Source organism: Rhipicephalus microplus, chromosome 1 (genome assembly GCF_043290135.1).
Source record: "Rhipicephalus microplus isolate Deutch F79 chromosome 1, USDA_Rmic, whole genome shotgun sequence".
NCBI classification, from domain to species: domain Eukaryota; kingdom Metazoa; phylum Arthropoda; class Arachnida; order Ixodida; family Ixodidae; genus Rhipicephalus; species Rhipicephalus microplus.
In genome coordinates this window covers 285675165-285693901 of record NC_134700.1, presented here as the reverse complement: position 1 = coordinate 285693901, position 18737 = coordinate 285675165, and the positions used below count along the sequence as shown (strand labels likewise).

Here is an 18737-nt window from a genome sequence, read left to right as displayed (position 1 = left end):
CAAAATTGAATAGTAAATGTTGTGGAATGTTTTAATATTAAAATTAGCGTGATTATTTGTGGCAAATTTTTGCGTACTCTCCAAACGTCGACGTAAAATAACATCATTACGTGCGTAAGCACGCAATGATTTTATTTTAAAAATGCTACGTTTAATACTGAATATTTTAAAAACGCAATGATTTACTTAAAAACGCAATGTTACTTAGTTGAACGCAATTTCATTTTAAAAGCGAATTTTATTTCAAGCATGCAATGATTTATTTAAAATGTTTGCGTGCGTAAGCAGCCGAACCTACCTTGACAGCAGCTCGACAACCAAGCGAGCGGAGCGAAGAACAATCACCTTCGTCGGGTGCCAGTGGCGGAATATTCTACGACGTCGCCAGTTCTCGCTTATCTCATCCAAAGCCACACATGGCTCTCATTTACGTCATATACTAATGTCATCGCCACGAGATGCTGTCAACTCATATGCGCACCCACGTGTACTTTAAAACCAGATTAACATAGCTTAGAGCCTATACTAATTATCAATTAGCCAAAAGTACCTCGTATACCAAACAACCAAACGTCACACACATCTTGAGGTTTAGGTTTTGCTGTCAGGAGCCCTTCAAGACATTTTTATGTATACAGGACCTGTTTTTGTAAGTGCTTGCGAATAGAACATATGCGCTGCCATCGCGCAAAGTTCATAATACCGAAAGCGCTGTCGTCAACATGATATTTAGCTTTAATTACTGCCTTTCATTACACATTGGTTCACTGTAAAGCTACGCTCTCAAATCTGTTTAGCAGCTGTCGCCAGGCGGCGTCTCTCAAGAAAGTGAATAATTGTTAGTTGTTTTTGATGGACATAACGAAACATCTATCAATTAAAGGAATGAATATAAAACTAGATTTTGCATTCGAGTGTGGATAAAGGAAGAGAGAGTCGCGTAGAATGGCTAAATATACGCGATGTAGGTTACCCACCGAAGTTAGCTTCGTCGTTTCTTCAAGGCAGCAACCGCCGACTACCGTTCATCATCCACTGACCACCGCTCGTTTGTGTCTGTTCCTTTTATTCTCCAGAGGCCCATCGCGAGCTGTGTCCCAAGGGACCTGGTTATACCGTAACGACAATAGGCTCATACACAGGTAAGATTACTTGGTCATATTCTCATGTCATATTTTTAGATGTGGTTACTTCTTCAAGAGCCGGGAGACAGTGTACACAGTTCCAGCTCGCACTGTGTCCCGCGTCCACACCAATACGACGTGAAAGTGGAAGTAGAAACGTTGCAGGACTAGTCTTGCTTGCTCCAGAACTGAAGTTCCGAAGCGGCTACCATAAATTGTATATGATTTTTACAAACGTTAGCATTGAATTCTGGTACAACGAACGTAAAATCTAAATTTGCATGCTGCATAACGGAGTGTCTAAAATAAAATCATATTAGTGGTAAAGAAGCTGGAAGTCAACATCACGGCTTTGCTGTTGCAGAAGCAAACGAATGCCTCCTGTTTCCCGGACTGTGCCAGAATGGCCGCTGCCAGAATACCATCGGTGGCTTCCAATGCGACTGCGGCAAAGGCTTTGCCATCGACCAGGACGGCATCAACTGCACGGGTACGTGGATGTTCGCCGACATGGTCATTGAATAAACGGTAGTGCGAGCTATGCGTCGGCGTTACGTAGGGGTATGGGGAAAATGCGGTGTCGAGCAACGCTATAGACTATATATGAGCGTTCTGAAAGCAGACCCAGTGGTGATGCAGGTATCCCATCTTGATAATGCGTTCGCAAAACGAGACCAAGAGCAAACCGTCGGCGTTGAGAAAACGTGGTCAGATCGTCAGTACGCCGATTCGCCCACGTGAGAATACCGAAGGCGTTCTATTTCACCCGACGCCCCAACCATTATGACGTAAGCATCCTACGGTGTGGAGGAGGACACTGGACTTCAGCACTATAAACTTACAGTTCAAATCCACTCGCCAGAACAATTGTGTTTATATTTGTTTATTTGTTTTACTTCTTAAAAGGTGTGATTCAGCGCCACTGCTCTTACACCATTTCGCAACCTTTTCCAACCCCATTGTAATCTAAATTATCACACCCTATGAGACGAAAAAAAAGAGTCCTTTGTTTATTTATTTTTTAACCCTGACTTGCCACGTATGACTCTTTTCGAAGAGTCACGTCAACCTGTTCTGGATATTATTATTCTCTTGTGCCACCCAAAAGAGAGTTAGCATGCCTCTTTGAAGAGGGTCATTTACATGGCAAGTCAGGAATTAACCGCAAAGGTTAACACATACTTTCTCTCTCTCTAAGTTTCTTAGAGCACATAAACAACGGACGAACGCAACACATACAAGTGCTGACTTCCTACTCATTGGCTTGGGGTCGGTCTAACAGACGACATTTCCGAGCTTATGATACCATTGCTTTTACAATTAAGGTGTGCAGACAATCGTCAACTACTGCTGGCAGTATCAAGGGTTTAGCAGTCATCTAGGCTCGGCAGAGAAGCAAATAGCTATGGATTTCGCCGCTAATGTAGTTGCAGTAAATCTCCTGGTTTTACCAATACTCCGCGATTGCGCTTTTTTATATGTAACTGAAACGATCAAAGCCACGGCAGCTGCTTTTTTTGCCATTCAAGTTGAGTTCTGACATCGAGGTTCCTTTTTTTTTTATTTAACCTGTGGCGCAGACATCGACGAGTGCAGCATTACCCACGGAATATGCCCCAACGGCAGGTGCAAGAACACGCCCGGTTCGTTTCTCTGCGAATGCGACGATGGCTTCGAGGCGTTCATGAACATGCAGGACTGCCGCGGTGAGTACATGCATCCATAATCTAAACGGGGAGGAAACTTCGACTGGTATGCACCACAGAAGACAGGTATGTGCTAAGCAGCTGTTAGAATAGCATAACCTGCATTTTATAGTATAGCAAGGAGCCGGGCAGTGGAAGTGAGGGTGAGTCGAAAAAAAAGGAGGAGCGGAATACTGAAGCAATGAGGTGGGAAAGGGGAGAGAGAGGAGGAGGGGGACTGGCGTTCGGATGAGGAAGAGAAATAGAGGGGCGAAAAAGAAGAGAATGAGAAGGTATATCATTGCATAACTATGCGTCGCATAGCGTAGTAAGCGAGGGTAAAGAGAAACGAAGGTGAGGAGTGATTTATGCGTTGGGGGGGGGGGGGGAGAAGGCAATATAGAAATAATACGGTGATAAAACGACTCAACCTGCGCGTTCGGCTGGCGGTGGCGGTTTCTTGCCAGATCCGCTGTTTACTTATATTGCACAGGCTTGGAACTGGCTTGAAACACTTACGTTACCACGCATATTTCTATCGATAGTATGTTATCGATGACTTCAAGCTCAAATTTTGACGCTCTTTGAGCACTTCTGGGCAGCTAACGTCATTCAACTGGTAAAAGAGGCAGTGCTTTATCAGTTTTGCTTTTGCCTTTCTTTCTCCCGTCGATAAGAGGGGGGGGGGGTGCATTTACTGCTCCTTCACAGTCGCGGAAGTGAGCGCTCGTGGTTTCGGTGGTTACATCGACGCGTCTCTCGCAGATTTTCCAGGAAAACGGCAAAGTTTGGCGGTTCTCGATCAACCTGAACGCCAATTTTTGTGTGAAGTTAGCAGCACAGATATTAAAGAGGACTTTGATTCGTCATACTTCAGTACAGACGGTGATAGGGCGCGAACCGTCCCGAAACATAAGCAGGTATTCGCCAGTTAGTTTTACTCTCTCCTTGGGCCATCTTATTGTTGGCGTGCGTTGATATAAACAAATCCGGTGTGTACTAGAGGTCACAGCTCTTAACTGCAAGGTGTCACCTTAGTTCGGGGGGGAGTATTTGGCGGGAGCATTACCCTGTGCAGAGGAGCATTTATGTGCTTATGAATATTTTCGTTGCAATTATCCTTGCAAGTTTTTCTTGGTAATATTCGAAATGAATGTGTTGTTTAAAACTAAAATTGTAACAAAGACCAACTATTGTTCTGTCATTTTAAACCTTTGGCATCAATCAACTTCAGGAAAAAATATTTTGAGGACTACCCCAATATAACCGATTTTTCCGGCGTCACGAAAGTGTTACTTATAATAATTTTGGCATGTCACACTAAAGGAAATTCTACGCTTTGTGCAATCCTAGTGATCTTATCGCTGGGTAAAAAAGTAAATTATCAAATATGGCCATGTTTCTTTCCTACGTCAAACGAGCAGTGACTGTTAACTTTGATTACAAAGGAAATTCTACGCTTTGTGCAATCCTAGTGATCTTATCGCTGGGTAAAAAAGTAAATTATCAAATATGGCCGTGTTTCTTTCCTACGTCAAACGAGCAGTGACTGCTAACTTTGATTACAAGGTAGCGGTCGTGAACGTTGCCGCACGCGCCGGCATCAGCAGACGACTGGTGTACCCTTGTACGTGCGGTGCTCTCAACGCGAAGGCACTGTGCGAGAAGTGTCTTTCTCCGGGAAAATGTCGCATTCTCTCACACAAGCGTTTTGTAGAGCTACACGAGATCACATCCCAAGCGAGTTAGCTGCCAGCCCTACATCGGATCTACATCGGAGTACGCATGCGTAGTGTGGGATTCCTACACCAAATGTAACATAGACAAATTGGAAAGAATTCAGAGAAAAGCAGTTCGCTTTATATATTCTAAATTTCGTCACACGGATTCTCCATCTGAACTAATGTCAGCTAACAACATTCCACTACTTCAGTCTAGAAGAAGGCAACTGCGCTTAGACTTCCTGAGTTCCTTGCTTAACCATAGAGTTGCGATTGACCCTTCATTGTATTTAACCCCTTTGTCAACCAGATATACACGACATCACCAACCAAACTCTTTTACACCATATTTTGCTAGAACAGATACATATAAATTTTCCTTTTTTCCGCGAACAGTGTCTGAGTGGAACACCTTGTCTGAGTGTGACCGCCCTGCATAGTATGTATGTTTGTCTCATAGTGTATATTTGTTGATGTAGCACTGTATATATTTCCTCATCTTACTCACTTTGTTAAATTATTTATTACGTTCGTGATCAATCTTAGTCCTCTGTTTTTGTGATTCCTGATTGCCCGTCCTGCTTGGACCACGCTTTGTAGTCTGCAGTATGAATAAATAAATATTAAAATTTGTCGCAATCTTATTCGGTCTTTTTCCCTTGCAGTGAAACTGCGACTTCTTGTCTTTCTAATTTACAGATGTGGACGAGTGCGCGCAGAACAGAGGTCTGTGCCGGGGTGGTACGTGCGTCAACACGCCGGGCTCCTTCCACTGCGTGTGCCCACCCGGCCACGAACTCACCCCCAACGGGAAGGCGTGCAAAGGTAGGGCACTCTGTCGAGCACAACTGCCTATGGCCAACTTCCGCACACAAGCCGATCGGTGTTGAGTGTGTGCGTTTCGTGTACACTTCAGCCTCTCAACGACAAACACTGATGTAGCGAATTATCGGTTATAGCAAACAAAGTACTCAGTTACATCTATTACTTCTTATGAAGAAACCATAAACAGAACAGCCACCGTGATATCGAACGTCACAAAGGAATATTTGGTTCGTGCTAAGATGAGAACTAGGAAAGTAAAATAAAAAAGGAGAAATTCACACTAGCAATTAAGAAGGAGCGAAGCTGGTTGTTCTTGGGAGCTTAACGAGGCCTTCTTGGTTGATGGTAGGTCTTTCCTTCGCACAGACAGAGAAGGGTCGAACCATAGCCTGTCACATGCCGTACAAGAATGCCCAAACTTATGCTCCAGACATAACGTGCAAAGCTGTATGTGACTCCCTCGATAGAAGCGCGGGCTTTTCGCGCTCGGTTCACGCGGCGAGAAAACTCGGCGTTTAACCTCGACGTTTAAACGAGAGCTTTAAGAGCTTCGCCCATCAAAATTCGGTGAGAAAGTCTTGTGAAAATTTTGTTTGGTAATCGGGGGCGAAAAAAGACTAGTCGCCCTACCGTGATGAGTCGGGTAATCATTACCTCGTTAATGGCGTGCTTGAAGCCTAGAATAATGCATTTTTTGTATTTAGGACTTTTGCGCAAGCTGGGTTGCCGATAGTTACTGTTACTTTCAAATACCCGGCATAACGAACTGTCTCGATGCCACCTCGCTATGACAATGTCCAACTGTACCTCGCTAACGACCGCATACGTGTTCTGATGATGATGATTAGTGGAGTTTATTGGCGCAAGGGTCAAATGTGGCCAAAGGGCGCCAGGGCGATGATAATGAACTGTGCGATGTGCAGTGTAGATAAAACAGATGTGACGTGGCTGTAAATGGGCCTAAAAAACAGTCGCTGTAGGTGCGTAAAAATATATACATAGTAAAATTATGACAATGACAAATGATGTGTGCTATGGAGACATAAAATGGTTTAAAAGTGATACGTATGTGAAATAAAAACTTGGCATGGATTACCAGTGCCTCGACAGAGCCCTTAAAACAAGAGCATGGAGGCCTGGGCCATACGTGTTCTGTCTTAGCGGCTTATCCCTCTTTCTCGGTTAGAGATGTCGTTTTCGAACTAAAACGTGAGCTCTCGGCAAACATGTGATCATAAATGATTACGTAACGAAGGGTGTACTTCACCCGAGCGATACTTTCTGCCTCTCCGCACGAACCCAGACATCGACGAGTGTAGCCGGACGAGCGGAATCTGTTCGAACGGTGTCTGCGAAAACATGATGGGGGCCTACCAGTGCGTCTGCAACCAAGGCTACAAGCAGACCACGCTACAGTCAAGCTGCGAGGGTAAGTTCCATCGTCATCGAGTACACTATTATGTTCTGTAAAAAAAAAAAGTTCAACTGAATGAGTGGGTGCGCCATGAACTGCATTTTACAGACTCGTATTCGAACATATCCAATAATTGCCAACATTCGATTATATATTTCGTTATTTCCTTGCTGTAGAGAAATTATTATATATTATCTGTTGCTTATCGCATTTCTCTCCTAGCGGCAATTACCGACTGTGTCGAAGGTGTGGCTTCTTGTGAGTCAACTACGAATATTCTAAATCATGGGTTCTCAAACAAGGTTCCCCAGTACCCGAGGGTTTCGCGAAGGTCATCTCAGAGTTGCGCGAGTGGTCAGAACGATTGCGACCCGCGAGGATTTCACCGCCATTAGCAGCCAAGTTATTGACTCAGACAAAAAAAAACTTGCATCGCATTTTGTATTTAGCCAAGCCATCACTCCCGCCCAACCCTTCTCGTGCACTGTGTGTTGTTAGTGCACGTTAGAAAAAACACCCGATTATCAAATCTTCCGGAGCACTTCACTACGAAGTCTCTCATACATCGTGGTTTTTGGGCGTAACACTTTAGATATTGTTATCACCCCCTCCACCCCCTTCGCATATTGCCACGCGCGTTCCTTATCTTCACTAGTGTTTCATGCGGATTTCGCCCACAAAGCCCGCCAGGAATGCTCCGCGCAAACTGCCCCTCATTGTTCGAGAAGGTTCGCGATTATTGTATATAGTTCTGTTAAGATTGCGCGTAAGGCACGAACACTCGCGACTATTCCAGAGTTTGCGTGTCGACCAGTGATGAGGCTGGAATATTCGACGGCACATGTATAAATGCCGACGCTGTGTTTGCCGCTATCAGTGTCAGTGTGTATCACTGTTTTCCGACTCTCTGTTTACCGGTCACAAGTTCGGCCTAATAAACAGGTTGATCTTGGACCTATACAGACTGCTCTTTTCGTCCTCGTCACGGCCCCGTGGCAATATGATTGATCTCCTCATTCTAAAGAAAAAGTTAGGGTTTCCGTGGCACTATGGAAGAGTAATTGGGGCTCCCCAAGGCCATAAAGTTTGAGAACGGCACCACCTAAATGACAAGAAAAAAAAGTTAGAAAACACGGACTCACGCATATACGGTAAAGGGGGGGGGATCTTGTAGCAAGGTCAACAGCTGGGCTAGTTAGTACAGTTTGGTTCCATATTATTTAAAGCAGCGCAAACTACATGACAAGAAGTAGACGTTGCGCTGCGAACGCTTAGTCGCAACTGACAAGTTTGTTAGAAGAAGCTTGTCTTGTGCGCTGCTTTAAATAATAAGGGATCGTGTGCACTCTGCTTCGAGAAAACCTGTCTCTCCAGTGGAACGTACCGCCGAAGTGGGCCGATCGGAAACACGACATTGCGAACAGATTGTTACCACAAGACACTCCTGGCTCTGTCCCATGACTTAGACTGCCCAGTCTCGGAAACTATTAGCCGTACACTACAGCAGGTCTCGACAGCTCTATCGTTCGGCAGCGTGCCTGTAGCGCATAAGGAGCAAGCTGATGTCCTTGACATTGCGCCGTTGAGGAACGATGGTTAATTTTCATTGAATACATGAAGCTGCTTGCTTAAAGAGGTAGTAAATCAGAGTAACTAATTCCATGTCAGACCATTAACGCGACATTGCACATTTCAACTTGATAAATCGAAGTCATAGACTCTACCGATGACTTCATCTTATAGGCACCTACCTCCATTATGAGAAATGAGTTGATGCGTGTGATACAATATTATGGTGACACAAATGTGTTAAGGGTACATTTAAGTCATTAGCCTTAAAAATCAAGGAGACTAAATAACAGCGTGAAGTGTCATTCACATATTGCAAACGTACATTACATTGTCTAGATCTTTCTAATCGTTTCGCCACTATTCTCGCAGATATTGACGAGTGCGAAATAAACAGGGGCAACTGCAACTCTCAGTGCACCAACACCCCGGGCAGCTACTTCTGCTCCTGCCATCCAGGATACGAACTGTCGCCAGATGGCGTCAGCTGTGTCGGTAAGTATGCCACTGCTCATTTTGCTACCCCTTTGTATTTGCCTTTTCATTGTGGTGTCGACAATACCAAGGACAAAGCCAAGAGGGGGAAAGATCGTGGGAATTGAGCCCCCAACCGAAAATTTTCAATTTTATTTACGTATATGCTCATTTTGCTACCCCTTTGTATTTGCCTTTTCATTGTGGTGTTGAAAATAGAGAATACCAAGGACGTAGCCAAGAGGGGGTGGGGAGATCGTGAGAATTGAGCCCCCACCGAAAATTTTAAATTTTATTCACGTATATGTACACGCACACATGCAAATACGCACGTGAACATAAAGTATGATTGACCCCCTCCCTAACAAAAAAAAATTCTAGTTACACCCCTGGACAATGCAAAGCTGTATTTGGCATGGTATAATAAACTTTTATTCAGGTCCGTGTCGATGCGCCAGTGACGTAGTCGGGGGTGGCACACCGGGCCTGTGCCCCCCCCCCCCTCCCGCTTCCCAAAATGTTTTTCACCGAGGCATACAGAGCGAAAAACCACCATTCCGAGGAAGTTAATTGCTTCCTCTGAAATGAAGTAGGCACCCCCCCCCCCATAAAAAAAATTTCTGGCTGCCAAGGGAAATTGGTAAGACGACAAAATATATATTTTTGAACGCTACAGCGTTGAAGAGCCCGTTCGTCGGAATATATTTAGGAAAAAAAATACGAAGCGGAAGATATGGCAATTTGGCGCCTAAAGTCCTATTCACAAAAACTCTCACATACAGCAAACTTCTTTCATTGGCTGTTTATTTTCGCTAATGATGTGTTTACTGATGCTACTGTACAGACCTCATTTTTACAATTGTTTGTGAAAACTGATTGATGTATGTTTCCATTTTTCCCCATTAAGACTCAGTATATTATTATTATATTATTATTATTATTATTATTATTATTATTATTATTATTATTATTATTATTATTATTATTACAGTGCTTTTAAGAGTAAGGATCGTGAAGGTCCCGCCGCGGTGGTCTAGTGGCTAAGATACTCGGCTGCTGACCCGCAGGTTGCGGGTTCGAATCCCGGCTGCGGCGGCTGCATTTCCGATGGAGGCGGAAATGTTGTAGGCCCGTGTGCTCAGACTTGGGTGCACGTTAAAGAACCCCAGGTGGTCGAAATTTCCGGAGCCCTCCACTACGGCGTCTCTCATAATCAAATGGTGGTTTTGGGACGTTGAACCCCACATATCAATCAATCAATCAATCAATCAAGGATCGTGAAGTATGACGCCTGGTCACTCACTGTAGTATACCTTATAATGAATTACGTTTCTCTCCATTGCTGCAGACGTGGACGAGTGTGCGCGCGGCCTGGACACGTGCAGCGGTGGCAAGTGTCGCAACACCCAAGGCGGGTACACGTGCACCTGCACCGACGGACTTCTCCCAGCACCCGACGGCAAGGGATGCGTAGGTGAGACTGCATGGGCACTCCGGGCACACGCACACGCTATTCACGGCGAATGAGAGCATCATGCGGTTATATTCAGGGGTCGCATTCGCGTAAGCACTCAATAACAGCTTTTCGAGCAATAATGAGATAGTATAGGTGTACCAGAATGCTACGTGCTTTTACAGCGAAAGCTGTTATGAGATCACTTTCCAGGTCACGCGCAGTTGTTGTCCGCCGCCGCCGCCGTCGTCCGTAACCACATCGCGCGAAAACAACAAAAAAAAACCTTGCACCAATGACACAGTGGGGCTTGAACCCGGGCCCGCTGGGTGCCAGCCCAATATTCTGCCACTGAGTTACACCGGTGCTTGTGATTTGTTGTCAAACTCGCCTTAGACAGGCTTGATGTCGGGAAAGCAATCTCGTTAATACGACTTACAAAGCGTTTTACAACAGCGAAAGAACAACCAGCCATCGCACAATGCGAATAGCGTAAACGAGTGGGCTGCCCAATGATCCAAACCATCACAAAAGCTTGTCCTTGTTCCCCTATTAACTGTGGCGCATACCCACTTCAGCCATAATTCCTCATCGTTGTCAGCCACTGCGTGGACAATCGGCACAAAATTCCTTGCAAGTGTTTAGCGGATACCACGCTTCTCAGAATAATGACAAAAAGTAGCATAGCGAATGCCGACCTACTACCCAAAAGTTTATTATTAATGCCGTAGTAGGGGGTATCAAGCAAGTGTGCTTGCAGTAGTTACCCAATAAGTGTTTTGAAAAAGCTCTGAAAGGCCGCTTTTCTAGCTTTCGCTGTGACAGTCCTGCACTTACCGCACAGGCCTGGCGTTTTTTTTTTGCAAAATTTTCAAGAAACGGAGATTGGAGCCATGCATAACTGTAACTACTCGTACGAACGGTGCGATTCGTTACATCAATCATTGGCTGCGACGGTATAAAAAATAACAATATTTGGGATAACTCCTTAAAGTAGATATTTGAGCAAACGGTGGAGGCTGTGATAATACTGAAGGCGTGCGCATAAGCTCAGCTTGTGTACCACACCCATGTGTGTTAAGTCAATCGTTTGAGTGAAAAAAAAAGAAACGGCAATGAAAGATGCTCGTACTGTTCAATCAACCGATATGGTTAACGAAAATGCGTTGTTAGTTAACTAACGTAGCAAGCGATGCGCGAAACATCCGATGACTCTAGAACTGTTCGCCTACGCTCGCTACCGAAGCTTTCGGTTTTAGTCAGGTGCGACTGGGAAATCAGGCACTACTCATCCGCAATGCGTATCTGAGACGGCGCTCTGACGTAGTCACGTTAACGCGAAAACGAGTTTGGCATGGGTGACGCAGCGTCTTCTTTGTATTTTCATTTCGTGAAGATTACGACGAATGCGAGAGAAACCGAAACCTCTGCCAGTACGGCAGGTGTGAGAACACGCTCGGATCGTATATCTGCCGCTGCCAGCCGGGATACTCGGTCAAGGAAGGCCACAACCACTGCACCGGTAAGTCTGACTACCCACACTCTTACTACGGAGCTGAGATCGCCGTTGTAAATACGCAGCAACAACTGAAGGGGGCGGTTGTCTCGATAACCGAGAGAACAATGGCATGGCAATGCATAGTGTATTTTCATAGTATATGGTTAATACCCCTTCAGAAGCGGATTGTGATTGACTGTTGACGAAAGCGTGAGATTTCACAATAATATTTTTCAAAGCGTCGTGCACTTCGTCGTAAGAAGGTTAAGGTTGTAGTATGTTGTTACTGACTCCCCCCCCCCCCGATAATTACGGAGCAATCAAATATATCGTTAAAGAGGAGTCGGTCATTGCGTTCAAGTGCAAAATAATTTAATCAACCACGAAGGTACTTGTGCGAGTTGACGGCTGAGTGGAGCTTTGCTCATCCAAAGCTCAATGTAAGCTGCATTCTTTTTGGCTGTAACTAGTCGGAAGAGCAGAACAACAGAGATCATTTACACACACGTGTACACATCTCCTGAAGTGTACACGATAATTTTGTTGAAGGCTCGTTACTTAATAACGTTACGATTCCAACCGAACATGTGACGTCATTAACATTTCCACACATGCACGCAGCATTATATTATTTCACTGTATTCATCTTGCAGTTGTGGATGGTCAATAGTTAACGTGTCGCACTGCTAAGCTCCAGGGCGCGGGTTCGATTCCCATCCATGGCGACCGCATTCCGATGGGAGAAGTGCAAAGAACACCCTTGCACTTTTGTGAAACATTAAAGAACACCAAGTTGGCGAAATCAATCGGGGATTTCTCATTTCGACTAGCTTCGTAATCAAATCATGTTTAAAGGACGCCAAACTGAAGGAGTCATTGATTTTTGTCTCTCCTTCTAGACGACAACGAGTGCACCAATGGCGAGAATGACTGCAGTGAATTCGCCGAGTGCGTCAACACGGACGGCTCGTTCCAGTGCGCCTGCCGCGACGGTTTCCAAGGAGACGGCATCACGTGCACAGGTGACGCATGCACTGCAGTAATACCGTTTTCAACCGACTTCGCCCACTTAAAGGGAAGCTGAAGCATCTTTCTATAAAAATGACTTAAGAGCGTGTAAGGACAGTTGGATCTTTGCTGAAGTAAAAAAAAAGCTATGTGAGATTTCTCAAAAGTGAACGCCAATAGCACTTTTTGGTGAAGAAACAGTGGCTGTGGCCTCCGGGCTTCTTGAGACGCCGAGCGAACACGGTGACGTCATTCTCGGCATACCGCGTCACCTGCAACAGCAGCGCTGCTGAAGTCTGGCCTCTTCGATTAGTTCCGGCAACGGCACGTCATGGGTTAGTCACGGAGGCCGTGGTTGAAGATGAGAAAGAACACTTGCTCCAGGCCAGAGGGAACGAAGATGACGTATGTTTCCACGCCCTCACTTTCAGCGCGCTCACGGGGGTGGGGCAAGACAAGCTTTTATTTCGCCGGTTCCAAAGCTCCTGCTGCTACACCCACGAAAACAATTATGACATTGTCAACAATAATGTCGGTCCTTCCTAAACACGAACTTTGATTAGATTTAAAATCCCTTCAGCTTCCCTTTAAGTAGCTTCAAATATTAGCTGTCTTCACTCCCCACCCACATTTTCGTTTTTTTTTCCTCAACAGGCGAAAGCCGCTGTAGTTGCTGTTTAGCTGCCGGCCGGGAAGTGTTAATTATCCCTGTACGTCGCGTTACTGTCACGCACAATAATATTGTAGCTGAGATGCCTTCTTCTGGGTAATGTTCACTGTGCACACGCCTAACTCTCTCGCAACGTTGCATTACTATAGTTAAGTCAGTCGTGCACTACTGTGTTACATTTAGTGCGATAGCTCATAGAGAAGGAGAGAGAGAGAGAAACATATACTGAATGCGCCTATAAAAAAGTCTTCTCCGCAACAAGAGGCCTTGTGAGGAGAAGACAACCTTTCATTCTCTTCGTTTCACACTACGCGGATATGTCGTACGCAAGAACAAGTTATATTTTCTGTGTAACTACTATACAAACATTACCGCAACATTATAAGCCTTTATACATGTGTAAAGAGCTAGCAAAAGGAAGACAATTGTGTCGAGATCGCACTTGGGTCTGTTTGAGTCTGACACGTACTTTCAAGCTTTTACGTCATTAAGAGTTTAAGGGCACAAAATGCAGGCGTACCTCAATCGAGTGAAATGCCTCACAGTAGTGTTGTGGCAAGGTGAAATAGAAATCGAATTATTTGTATGGCTTCGCTATGACAGTTGTGTGGTCGTCCGACGCAATCGAACTTCGATCGTTCTTGAGTAACTGGTTACTAATACAAATTACAAGCGCACAAGAGAAATGTATTACCTGATAATGTCACAGGATTTACTACTTGCGCGTCGCACTTAGCGTTAACGATATAGTTACCAGTAGAGGGAAGAAGCCAGGGGAAGAGTGTTAGGCAACGATGTGCCACCCAGAATACTACAATTACTTTTCATTTAACTTTTTTGTTAAATGACGCAAGTCTGAATAGACAAAACCATGGAGGAAGCTCAAGGGGCTTGACAGAGGTTTCCATTTTGGAAGCATTTAAACAGGCTAAAAATCTTACTGCCCCCCCCCCTACAAAAAAATTTACGCAGCCGTAACAACAGCGAAAATCAAAATATAGTACGGAGTCAAATAGTAATGCTTATCCAATAGCTTATTTATTGATTTTCGTAGCCTGCCCCTTTTTTTGTTGTGATTTCTGGAGCTACTGGAGCTTTTCAACGAAACGAATTTGGACACGTGGCTGTGACAGTAATGTCACGTACCACTCAGAAGAGACGCACTGTGACTGACTGCGTGATTGGTGTGTTCTGCTGTCTTTATCTCTCTTCCCGCTTCATCTTTTGATCTCCCCCATACCGCTTACGTGCGTAGGGTAGCGAACCGGTTGTGTCCAACGGTTGTCTCAGTGCCGTTGCTTCTTATGTCATTAATTTTCTTTTCCTATGAGTTGACAAAGTCCCAGACACCCTACGTCCGCGTGACGCCATTTTTACGCCGCATTCGCTCGTCTTCAGACGTGAACGAGTGCGTTCGAGAGAACGGAGGCTGCGACACCGACGCCACCTGTATAAACACCGACGGATCTTTCAAGTGCGTCTGCGACAGCGGATTCACCGGCAACGGCTTCCAATGCCAAGGTGAGCACTGTCAACGCTTCGCATAAGAAGTGATGCACTTCACGCACACTAACCCACGCATTCTAGAAACTCCCTTCACTCAACGCTTCGCCTTCACTTGAGAAAGCCGTTGGGAGCGCCATCTCTAGGTACGGCAAGTCACTGCATATCACCAATAGTCTGCTGTGGTTCTTGAGTTGCGCAGCGTCATTTTCAGTCGAGTGGCAGCGCAGTGCTCAACTCTGTCAAGTGAAGGGTGAAACTCGAGTCGAGGAGCGTTTGTGAATACGGGGGTAAGAAGTTCATTAGTTGAAGAGGAAAAGGGGGAGCCTTTCATTTGATTGAACGAGATAAGTTGGCGGGAGGGTATCTACATCAATACTCCGTTGGTACGAGCCGACACCTTTGCCCTTTCAGTCCACCATAGTTGCTAGTTCGGGTAAGGGCTGGTAAGCCACTTTTGCACTTTGATTTGGACTATGTATAGGATTCATGCCTGGGTTATTCTTGTATTCCCAGACAGAGTAGCGCAGCGTAACGAATTGTGTATCGTACAAATATACGACTAAGATAAGGCCCGTATTGGGCAATGTGAAAGAAGGGAACAACTTTCGTACGCCTAGCTCATGGCAACAGCGGTTCTAAGTTACTTTTGCGGGCAAAGCCACCCCCGAAGTGTATACCTTCAGCTGAGCCGACAGGCAAATAGTTGAATACAGGTCTCGACGAAACCGAGGCAGACGAAACACTAACCCATCACAAGGCCGACCTGCAAGCAACAGCTAGGTATCAATTGGGCGGGGACATTTAGCAGCCGTTTGCTGTGAACTCTCAGTAGTTTTTATATCAGAGTCAGCCGTATGAGTCGTATGTTCCTTACCGTGTATCGTTCGGTGCTGTTTCACGAATAAAGCCACATCCCGGAGTTGTAATAAAAGGTGACTGCGCGGGTCAAGATAGACTGCGCATAAAAGAAATAATTGAACACAGTCACATCACTAGTAGTCGAAACGTTTTAAACTAAACAGCCGTGTATTTCAGACATTGACGAGTGCAGCAGCATCTCGTCGCTGTGTGACAATGGCCAGTGCATCAACCATCCGGGCAGTTACCGCTGTGAGTGCGACATGGGATTCGCACCCCAGGACAACGAAAGAGCATGCGTCGGTGAGCGAGAAGATTTATTTCTTTCCGTTTTCGTTTCGCGCAATAACCTTTACAAGTCGTGAAAAACGTTTTTTTTTTGTTAGCTTAGTCGCTCAGAAGGCCGTTCCTGACTATAACCTCACGCAAGTTTGCCTCTATATGAACCTTTTTTTTGTTAGTACAACACTTAAAGCGTCTAGTTCATTGAGATGTATAAGCATTGTTGTCCCGTCACCCTTCTTCCCTTGTGTGTTCACACCTGGTTATTCTCTCCACTTTTATATCTACTTTTCTTCCTCTTATTTCCCCAAATGTAGAGTAGCAAGCCAGACGTTTCAATTCGGGTTAGCATGCTCGCTTTATTGTTTGTATCTATCTTTCTCACTTCTCAGTGTGACGAAGTCTGATCAACCACTCACTGCCCTTTTTTTTCATACTCTTTTTTTTTCTTTCGCTAGCGCAACCAAGCCTATGCCGCACCAGAAGAATAAATGATTGCACACTCGTGACTACAAGCGTTCTATTGATTTGGTCAACAGCGTAGCTTACACCAGTCTCTCTAGACACTTATTTTCAAAGACCTGTGCACTAAAGGAGCATAAAGTGCTCCTCTGACTGCATCTTTTTTTGCTTACCCCAGACATTGACGAGTGTACAGCATTCGACAACATCTGCGTTTTCGGCCAGTGCGAGAACGTTTTCGGCATGTTCCGCTGCATCTGCCACCCTGGCTACCAGTTGGACTCGACGGGCGGCAACTGCACGGGTAAGTGCGTCCTCGACTCTTGCTACCTAAGTAGTTGTGTACGTCGAAAAAAAAAAGATTCCAGGCGACCCCGATCCTTGACCTAGGTGTCTGGTAGCGACACTTGCACGTCGGCGTTCGAGCGGCCTAGTCTGTTATTTCAGTTAAGTTTGTGTTTCATCACGCTGTCCAAGCAGATCTCAGAGGCCACTTAGAAAGAAGCAAGTGGTTGAGATTTGTTCCGACAGATGCCGCAACGATGCCGTTTTCTGGCGCTAAGATGTCAAAGTCATGTATCATACCTGCTCACACGAAAACTGTCTGTTCTTTCAGTGAACTCATCCAAATTATTTTCATTATTTATCATGACAATTATTTGGCCCTTACCTAAGGTAACATCATACTCCGATATCATGTATCCAATTCACTTGAACCAAAACTATATGTACTAACTTTATTTTTTACAAGACATTTCCTGAATATTCGTAAAACTGGAAGTCGGTGCTCAACCGGAACTGCTTGGAAGAGAAACAAGAGTGTCGCTCGGCGTTCGCCCGATCAAAAAAAAAAAGCGTTTGTATATAACGTAACAGAACTCGTGAAATACGTCCATGCGTAGTAATTGCGTATAGTGATCGCTTATAATTCCGGAAACTTCACTGCAGACGTCAACACACGCTTATTTGTCTCCTTCCAGATACCGATGAGTGCAGCAGTCCGGAAGCATGCTTACACGGCCACTGCATCAACACTCCGGGCTCCTACATCTGCCAGTGTCCTCCGAACTACACCCTCACACCGACCAGAACCGGCTGCGTAGGTCAGTGTCCCCTCCTTCTCGCGCTTTCATGGGAATTGTTTAACGGGAAGCGACGTCTCGTGAGATCTCGTCAGGTGTCACCAAGTCTGGGATCTGCCGAATTTTTTTTTTTTTGCATACAAACAAGTGAACTAGCTATTACATTATTTCACATGACTGTTTACATAGTGATCTAATTTCAGCCTTGAACCAGACACCATAATTTAGTTTAAAGGCTAGAAATTATATCGGCAGTTAATTACAACAAAAGTGAAACTACATCGCGAGATTCATTCCTGGTTTCGTTAGGTGTGTGAATCGGCAATGAAGCTTAGAATTTTGAAAATAGGCAATTTATGTTGTACATGATGTTTCCACGTGTTGTACATGTGGCAGCGGCCCACGGTGTCGCCCTAAGGGGTGACATTTCTCCGGATCTTTAAATAAAGTTCTTCGTATCATATAACTGACTGTGCTAATAACACGTCGCGTAGGTTTTACATCAATCAAATATCAACTCTGACACATGGGCGAACGCCAAATAATCAAGATATTTGTCTTGTGCTCCGCGAGCAATTTGCTTTGCTTTGCCGTAGAAATTCATTAGAAGAACGGAAAAAAAGGCGCGGTAGGCACGGGCGCGGCAGACTGGCGGGAAAACTGGTATCACGTTTATGTATGTATGTATGTATGTATGTATGTATGTATGTATGTATGTATGTATGTATGTATGTATGTATGTATGTATGTATGTATGTATGTATGTATGTATGTATGTATGTATGTATGTATGTATGTATGTATGTATGTATGTAGAGAGAGAGAGAGATAAAGATGCAAGGAAAGGCAGGGAGGTTAATCAGACGCACATCCGGTTTGCTACCCTGCATTGGGGCAGCAAACCGTATGTATGTATGTATGTATGTATGTATGTATGTATGTATGTATGTATGTATGTATGTATGTATGTATGTATGTATGTATGTATGTATGTATTGTTTACTTGTTTGCTTATTTATTTATTTTTATTTATAGCCCCACCCCGCTCAATGACGCCGGACATGTTCAATAAAGTTTTTACTCACTCACTTATGTCCCCTCAGGTT

General features: G+C 44.8%; 2 protein-coding genes across 3 annotated transcripts in view; one reads left to right on the top strand and one right to left on the bottom strand.

The window, feature by feature from the left end:
* Positions 1-18737, bottom strand: part of LOC119188293 (dual oxidase maturation factor 1) — a 239536-nt gene that overhangs the window by 146249 nt on the left and 74550 nt on the right. The window lies entirely within an intron of this gene.
* The window catches only part of LOC119165472 (fibrillin-1-like), a 137096-nt gene that overhangs the window by 56572 nt on the left and 61787 nt on the right, over positions 1-18737 (top strand). For both annotated transcript variants that reach the window (XM_075896375.1, XM_075896381.1), the window contains 13 exons: positions 1077-1142; positions 1489-1614; positions 2705-2830; positions 5230-5355; positions 6659-6784; positions 8711-8833; positions 10161-10286; positions 11662-11787; positions 12663-12785; positions 14840-14962; positions 15983-16108; positions 16728-16853; positions 17530-17652. In XM_075896375.1, the coding sequence (XP_075752490.1) occupies positions 1077-1142; positions 1489-1614; positions 2705-2830; positions 5230-5355; positions 6659-6784; positions 8711-8833; positions 10161-10286; positions 11662-11787; positions 12663-12785; positions 14840-14962; positions 15983-16108; positions 16728-16853; positions 17530-17652 (1566 nt within the window). The remainder of the gene's footprint in view (positions 1-1076; positions 1143-1488; positions 1615-2704; positions 2831-5229; positions 5356-6658; positions 6785-8710; positions 8834-10160; positions 10287-11661; positions 11788-12662; positions 12786-14839; positions 14963-15982; positions 16109-16727; positions 16854-17529; positions 17653-18737) is intronic.